Source organism: Vanacampus margaritifer, chromosome 1, assembly GCF_051991255.1.
Source record: "Vanacampus margaritifer isolate UIUO_Vmar chromosome 1, RoL_Vmar_1.0, whole genome shotgun sequence".
NCBI lineage: Eukaryota > Metazoa > Chordata > Actinopteri > Syngnathiformes > Syngnathidae > Vanacampus > Vanacampus margaritifer.
In genome coordinates, this window is record NC_135432.1 from 62,571,985 (window position 1) to 62,580,586 (window position 8,602).

Below are 8,602 nucleotides of genomic sequence, written 5' to 3' on the forward strand. Positions count from 1 at the left end.
AATTATGCAAGTTCTTTTGAGACCAAACAAGATTGATTAAATTAGCCATTTAAAAAAGATAATAATAAAATAAGTGCAAATATATATAATATATATCATAATAATCATAATAATAATAATAATAATTCAATATATTTGGAAGCGCCATATATATATATATATATATAAATTTAAACAACTCAAAATTTGTATTAATAATCTTTTATTTTTGGTTACGATAATGACGATTTTGTAATTGTGGGGTGTAATCATTGAAATTGTAATTGAATTTCAATTAATTGCACAGCCCTAGTACAACAAAAACATAAATCCAATAGAATTATGCTTTGTGTATTTAACTAAACCACAATAACTTATGCCTTATGAAAGTCTGCTAGCTTAATGCTAACACATAACAGAAAACAACATAGACAGCCTAATGAAACTAGCATCAATACAGCAGTAGTTCTAAACCTTTAGCAACACATGCACACAGACAGTATAGCAATACTCACATTTGCACATATTCTTGATCCTCTGCAAAAAACGATGAATATTTCTGCAGCTTTTACTGTGAGCGTCTTCTTCTGGGCTCTATTTTTGTGACCGGGGCAAATCCGGTGTAAATCTGCATGGAGGCGTGTTAGACCCGGTGTTGGTAATTTCACCAAGCCGTCATAAAAAGGGCGGTGTGTGCCATTGTGGGTGTGAACGCAGCTGACCCCATTCGCCACCAATAAAAGCGGCTCCTCTCATTCCCTTGAAATGTGTCACACTCTCATCTCACTGAGACATCTTTTGCACTGTACAGAAAAGCGCATGACCAGATCACCGGATTGCCACTGATCTGCGCCGGTGTGGTGACAGAAAACGTAAGCGGGTACCCTCTTTAAATCCAGAATGAGCTGGTGATAACCGCTGGCGACTTAAATATGTCGGCAGACCTCATGCATCTATCCCCAACCCGATCATTCCTTTCTCCCTGCACCGCCTTCCAATCCTGATCGTGCGTCTATGTGACAACACCCCTCCCACACAGACACACCAGCTGGGCCACAGTCAGGGGGGTGCGTTAAAAAAGTATTCAAGATTATAATAATAATGCAGTCAATGAATTGATTTCAACAATGATGCGAGGGTCCGATGCACGCTGATGTACAATTTAGACCTGGTATAAAGTCTAATCTACTTTCTGTCACCAAACTGTTAGTTGCACAGAGAGCGAGTAATATTAAACGCCCCCGGTCTACTGGAACGGCCAGCGAGTCGCAGTCTGCCAAATTTCCAAACACAGTAACCTAGACTTGCCCCAGCACCAAAATGAAGATCTGCCACTTTGTACGCCGAGCGCATTAAAATAGGACCCTTGATTTCCATCTTAACTCTTCTCATTGCCATTGACGGCTATAGACGTAAAATATTCATTAGTTTAACATTTTTTCCCACTTTTGTTATCAAGAGTATGAAAACGTAGTGTTTTTTTTATATTGTATTAGAACAGATATCAAATTTGTGGTTAACCGTGAGTTAACTAGTGAAGTCATGCGATTAATTACGATTAAAAATAGTGCTCGCCTGACGCCCCTAATTTTTAATAATCTTTTCTTAAAAAAAAAAAAAAAAAAGATTATTAAAAAATTAGGGGCATCAGGCGATTAAAATTTGTAATCGTAATTATCCGCATGACTTCACTAGTTAACTCACGATCAATCACAAATTTTATATCTGTTCTAAATGTAGAAAAAAAAAAATTGGTTTTCATACTCTTGTTGACAAAAATGGAAAAACTTAACAAATAGAAATAGTTCAAATAAATTTTTGACGTCTATAGCTGTCAATGGCGGCGAATGAGTTAAGCTCCATGCACTTTCCTCACTAGTAAGACAATTCAGTACTAGTAACGTTTTTTTTTTTTATGCCTTCCTTTGGGGCTAGTAATACTAGCAGTGAAGAAAAAAAAGTGGTTCAACTAGTGCCCCCAATTATCTTACAGTCGATGACAAAGACCTCAAGATGGCTATCAAGGATACGGAATAACGACTTTCCAAACCTTTAGGCCTTCTTTTCTGGCCCGCAATCGAAAAGGCTTAGTGATGAGCTGGACATGGTCTCCCTTAAAAGGTGGCGAACGATGCAGCGGCGCACTTCTGCCCACCCCCGGAGATTATAGCTAATAAGAGAGGCAGTATTTATAGAAGACACCCCTTGGCCCGGTGGATACCCCTTAATCCGGGCCTCACCCCTTTTTCCATAGCGCCTGTACTCGGAGCGTCTCGCGGCTCATCCTCATTCTCGCTGAAGCAACAATCAGTCGCAAGCATGTCCACCCGCGAGCGCTTCGACTGCCATTACTGCAAAGAGTCCCTGCAGGGGAAGAAGTACATCATGAAGGAGGACACGCAGTACTGCACCAAGTGCTACGAGAGCCTGTTTGCCAACTGCTGCCAGAGCTGCACCAAGCCCATCGGCGCCAACTGCAAGGTAGGCACGCGGCATGTTAGCTTGACTTACGAATGCCGCCATGTCGCTCGGTCGAATTTGTAATTTTTTTTGCAGTGCAAGCAAAAAATGTTTTTTTTTTTTTTTTTTTGTAAACTAAACATAAAATAAAGACAATCACACATTGCGTATTTAATCGATCCACATACAGTAAGTTTGTTACGAAAAGTGCGCAAGCTTAATGCTAACAGGTAATGCGAAACGTGGACTGACAAAATTAGCATCGATATTGCGGTAGCTAACATTTAAAAACAACTGCGATTTGACCACAAAAGATGAGCAAATAATAATACTCACAGGCATATATTGTTTATGCTTTGTGAAAGCCGATTGATGTCACTGGAGCTTAGTTCGACAGGCTTCATGCATCATCAGAGCTTCGTGTGTAGTGTTATGCTGCCCCCTGGTGGCCAAGGCACACACCAGGAGGAGCAGCACAATCTCCATTGAGTTAAACCAAAAAAACGCTGCAAAAACTATTTGCTTACATTTATATTTAATAAAGGCATTATTATTATTATTATTTTTTTTAAATAGATTAAAATACTATAAAGCGCTATTACCAGTCATTTTCGACTTGGTAGTGCTTGAAAGTGGCTCTGGATCTTCATCCACACAAACAATAAAAAGTAAACTTTCCATAATATGGCCTACAGTAAATATTTATAATATACTGTCTTTAATACGCAGCTATAAGTCATTGGATAAGAACAGTAAGAGGAAAGTACCACTTGCTAAATAGTGAGTCCCCTGAGACTTTAACTGCTGCAGTCATCCAAGAAATAAAAAAATTAAATTCTACATTAGAGGTCATTATAAACAGTAAGAGTGCTGCCAAAATAGTGATTTTATTAGGATGTAATAGAATATTAGAAGTCTCTTGACTAAAGTAAAACTTGCCAAATGCAAATGGTCAAGACTCCGTCATTAAAAAGGAACAGCAAATATGACTTATTACTTGCCAAATAGTGAGACTAGGTGATTAAATGAGGACAGTCAGCCTGGCCTACAACTTGCCAGAAAATGAGCATACCCTACTATATTTACTAAATGGGATCAAAGAACAAATCCTTGCACTTGCCAAATAGTGACCCCACTGCGACTTACAGCAATTCACCGTGAAAAGACATTAGGAACAGTGGCCGTGAACAACTGCTTGCCAATTAGTGATCCCATTTTAAATCCCCATTAGCAGTCATTAGGAAGAGTGAGCGTGAACTGTACAGAATAGAGATTCATTATTAGGAACTTAGCAAACAGTGATATCATTTGCCAAATAGTAATCCTCTGCGACTTCATTCTCCATTAAACTCATTAGGAACAGTGAGAGTGAAATACCACTTGCCAACTAGTGAGACTAATCTGTTACCTACCAGAGAGATCTTGTTACCGCTACCGCTGCCCAAATAGTGATTATGACATAATCCGCAATTAAAAGAAATTAGGAACACTAAGAGGCAATTACCACTTTCCAAAGTAGGGACAGTGAGTCTGACTTACCACTTGTCAAATAGTGAGAAACTGACGTATTGCCTGCCAAATAGTGAGACCACGAGAAATTCATACATTGGAAGTCTTTTGATTGATGTCGAACTTTCTACAAAATATGTCTTAAGATGGGAACAGTGGTAATGAACTATAGACCTGTAAATAGCGAACGCAACCTACTGCTTGCCAAATAGTGATGCCCATTAGACTTAATTAACCCGTGGGTGGCATTTTATTTTGAAATCGCCTGCTCAGAACCATCAAAAAGCGCAAAGCGGGTCACAATGCCACCCATGGGGTGAAAAGTTGCAGTCAATCACTGGCAGTAGCTTGAACTTGTCCATAGCACAAAAAAATAGCACAAAGTATGACTTGCTCTTACTCATCCGTCCACTGGTGCGACTAGGACCTGTCCTACAAGGACCGTCATTGGCACGAGGAGTGCTTCAAGTGCGCCAAGTGCAGCCGCTCCCTGATGGAGAAGGCCTTCGCCGCCAAGGATGATCTGATGCTGTGCACCGAGTGCCACGCCAACGACTACTCATCCAAGTGCGCCACCTGCAAGAAGACGGTCATGCCAGGTATGCGTACCCCCTCCCGACACTGCGGGTTCTAATTTCATTGCGCTATTTTACCGTCCATCAACAGCCTTGCACACAAAACACCGCTCGAGTATATGATACGGTAGAGCTATGCGCCAAATCCCCTCCAACACAAACACTAGCGTTAGCTCACGCCAGGCAAAACTATTTTGAGCCGCTCTCATCGCCCCGTGTCAGGTTCCCGCAAAATGGAGTACAAGGGCAACAGTTGGCATGAGACGTGCTTCCTGTGCCACCGTTGCCAGCAGCCCATCGGAACAAAGTCCTTCATCCCCAAAGATGACGGCTACTACTGCGTGGGCTGCTTCGAGAAGCAGTTTGCCTACCAGTGCTGCGCTTGTAAGAAGGTGAGCTCACGCCGGCCCTCAGCGTGTTGTCAGGACAGTGCATGATATGCGACTATTACACTTCTCAAAAATCAAAAATTTTCAAATAAAGATTTTTTTATTATTATTTGTCAATTGTAATTTGGAGTATTATGGAGGAAAAGTCATGACAGTGTTTTGCTAGTTTTTTTGTTAGTTTTTTAGTTTTCGTGTTAGCTTTATTAAAAAATCCCAGAAAAACAAACAAAAAAATATTCAAAAAACCTTTTTAAATATTGATTGTTTTGTTGTTGTTGAAGAAATCGACGTACTGTTGATTGTAATATGAAGTATTATACAGGGAAAGTCAACAGTGGTTGTACTTTCGTTAAAGATTTTTTTTTTGTAGTGGGTTTTTATTTCAGTTAGTTTTAAATTAGCTTTCAGAGAGGGTTTGCTAGTTTTTATTTTTCAAAAATGCCTTGTTTGAATTTTGTTTTTTCCATTATTAGTTTTAGTGTTAGCTTCAAAAACAAATCCCAGTAAAACAAACAAAAAATACTGTATATTAAAAAAATATTTTCAAATATTGATTTTTTTAATTTATTTTGTATTTTTTTTTTTAAATAAATCTACAAACTGTCAATTGTAATAGTATTACAGAAGAAACATAATGTTATGCTCTTATAACCCTTTTCTCAGCAACCTTGTGTACTATCCAACTTCATTTTCTGAATATAAATAACGACACATGGAATTTTATATTAAAACAGTCATGATTTTTGCATGGTATGCCGCAACTGCGCTTTTTACAACAGTACTGTGTGCAATCCTACTATTTACTGCAGTATAAGAAAAACAATAGCTGGACTTTCACCATGAAATAATAGTCACGACACTGCATGGTATGCTAACTATTTCTGAATAATAATAATCTTGTAAATTCTTAATAAAGTGAACTCACGAATTAGTGTGTTGCTGGTTGGGCTTACGATGGTATGCTGCTTTTGGAATTCTTGGATTGTGTGTAATGCTATCTACTACAAATGAGAATAATGAAGATGAATGAAGAAGAAGAATGTTTGTTGTGATTTCATACCATACTGGAATAGTGACGAGAGTGCAATGTATTCGCCAGGCCATCACTACGGGCGGCGTGACATACCAGGACAAGCCGTGGCACCGCGAGTGCTTCCTGTGCATCGGCTGCAGGAAGCAGCTGTCGGGCCAGCGTTTCACCTCCAGGGAAAACTACCCGTACTGCCTGGAATGCTTCAGCGACCTCTACGCCAAGAAGTGCGTGGGCTGCACCAAGGCCATCACCAGTAAGCGACCTTTCATTTACCTCTCACCATGTCAATCTACAGCAAAGGGTGACTCCACAATTTAAGCACTGACAATATAGGAAAACAGATCGTTATTTATAATCTGAATTTTACTTTGTTCTGCCTTGTTCATTTTGGGCGTAATTACACTATCGACCATAAGATGGCAGTGCATTATTTAGTTTGAGACTGTATATTTGAAAGAAGGAGAAAGAAAATAGTAAATATTTCAGTTCAGCCTCGCTTTTGCTGAAGATGATTGAATATCTAATCGACTTCAATCCAGCTTTTAACGCCTAGATACAGCGGCGGCTGTAGGTTAATTTCATAATATACATCTTTGGGCACCATTGCTAATGTGAGATAATACATTTGTTAGCTTGGAAAAAAATGTCTAAATCTGAAATGACCCAAGCATTGTTTTCTTGTGCGCAGGTCTGGCTGGGGCCAAGTATATCTCATTCGAGGAGCGTCAGTGGCACAGCGAGTGCTTCACGTGCGGGCAGTGCTCCGTGTCCCTGGTGGGCCGAGGCTTCCTCACCCAGCGTGACAACATCCTGTGTACCGACTGCGGACGCGAGAAGTGATAAGCTATGCTCAATGTAGCAATCGAGCTAATGTTTACGAACGGGAGGTATAGCGCAAAGATCAACAGTGTCTTTAAATGGAATGTCTGTGCCGCACTTTAAAGCTTTTTGTTAAGTTTCACATTAGAGTTTCACTGGGCAGGCAAGCTTGTCTTATCTAACTAGCCTATCCCACCATACTATACGGATCTACACCCCCACAATTCCAACCCTTAATGCTGAGTGTCAAGCAGGGCGGCAATGGGTCTCATTTCTATAGTCTTTGGTATGACTCCGCCAGGGATTGAACCCACAACCTCACAGTCTCAGGGCAGACACTTTACCACTAGGCCACTGAGCTGGTATATCCTACCAATTCTACCCAACCCTATACCATACCTACTATATTATACCCCTACCTACCTACCTATTTACACTACAAATTATACACCACCCAACACCCATATTACACCTTGCCTTCCTACTTATCTACCATACCCGACCAACCAATGTTACCCTACCTACCCATACCTATCTTTTCAACTCTACCCTACTCTACCCTACCTACCATGTTATATCCTGTCCATCTACTTTACCTACACTCTATTTTACCCTACCCTATACTATACCTACCCGCCTACTCTATTCTACTATCCTACCTTCTATATTAAACCTACCTTCCTACTTTTCTACCTGTTAAACCTACTGTACCTACTCTAGCCTGTCTACTATATTACACCCTACTTACTTACTTGCCCTATATATCCTCCCGTACCAACTATATTAACGCTGACCTACCTACTTGACCTACCCACCTACTCTACCCTAATTTATTATACCCTATCTACTTTCTTACACCATCTGCTCCACCCTACCTATATTACACCTTGCCTTCGACTTGTTCTACTTACTTGCTAGATCTACTTACTTTACCTTACCTGCTTGTATTATCTACCCTACTCCACTACATTAAATCATAATCTACCCTTCCCGCCATCCTACTCTGAACGACGCCCCCCGACCGACATACCTGCTCTATCCTACTTACATTTATTTTATTGCATTTGTCTGCTTCAAAGCTGATTGTAGAAAAAAAATTTTTAGAATGGTACTTAGTGGCATGCGTCAAAGTATCAAATTGTGCATCTTCACAAAGTCGTTAAATGCAGTTCTGTATAAATGACACTGACACTGAATGGGGAGGCCGAAGTTGCTGAATAAAGGAAAGAGATATGAACACTCTTTGATTTCTCTGAACTTAATCTGTGTTTAGAAAGAGTTTATGTGTTTATAAAGTGTATTTAAGTACAGTATATAAGTGTTATTAAAAACTAAACAATACAATAAATGGGCTCACTATTTACAAGTTACAAGTCACTCTCATTGTTACCATCAGTCTATTATAACTTTAATGGGCTCTCATTGGTTGTCCACGTTTATTTGACAGTGGTTCGATTGAACAACACTTTATTTCGTTTAAGTGGACTCACTATTAGGCAAGCGGTATCTTACCGTTGTGCATGCATTTTGACTTGTACGCTATTGTCACCTCTGTAGGAGCGTGCGACTTCCTCTTCAACAGACTTAGATATTTTGGCCAGATGTTTCACACTATTATAGGCTGCCTTTACTCGTTCAGTAACCAGAAGGTTGGCTGTTCGATACCCGCTCTCGCCAAATCATGTGTCGTTGTGTCCTTGGGCAAGACATTGCCTCCAGTGCTACTCACACTGGTGTGTGAATGGTGCGAATGTTTGGGGGTGGTTGGAGGGGCCGTAGGCACACACCGGCAGCCACGCTTCTGTCCGCCTACCCCAGGGCAGCTGTGGCTACTAAAG

General features: G+C 40.3%; 1 protein-coding gene across 1 annotated transcript; it reads left to right on the forward strand.

The window, feature by feature from the left end:
* The first annotated feature begins 2,215 nt into the window (after positions 1–2,215).
* On the forward strand, positions 2,216–8,006 carry fhl5 (four and a half LIM domains 5). Its single transcript, XM_077580982.1, has 5 exons — positions 2,216–2,460; positions 4,373–4,547; positions 4,746–4,915; positions 6,012–6,198; positions 6,634–8,006. Exons 1-5 carry the CDS (start codon positions 2,299–2,301, stop codon positions 6,783–6,785), a joined length of 846 nt encoding a protein of 281 aa, XP_077437108.1. The 5' UTR covers positions 2,216–2,298; the 3' UTR covers positions 6,786–8,006.
* Positions 8,007–8,602: the final 596 nt, after the last annotated feature.

Coding starts and splice junctions, on each gene's coding strand:
- fhl5 (XM_077580982.1), top strand. CDS start 2,299: ATGTCCACCCGCGAGCGCTTCGACTGCCATTACTGCAAAGAGTCCCTG. Junction 2,461..4,372: donor CCATCGGCGCCAACTGCAAG/GTAGGCACGCGG, acceptor TGGTGCGACTAG/GACCTGTCCTACAAGGACCG. Junction 4,916..6,011: donor AGTGCTGCGCTTGTAAGAAG/GTGAGCTCACGC, acceptor TGTATTCGCCAG/GCCATCACTACGGGCGGCGT.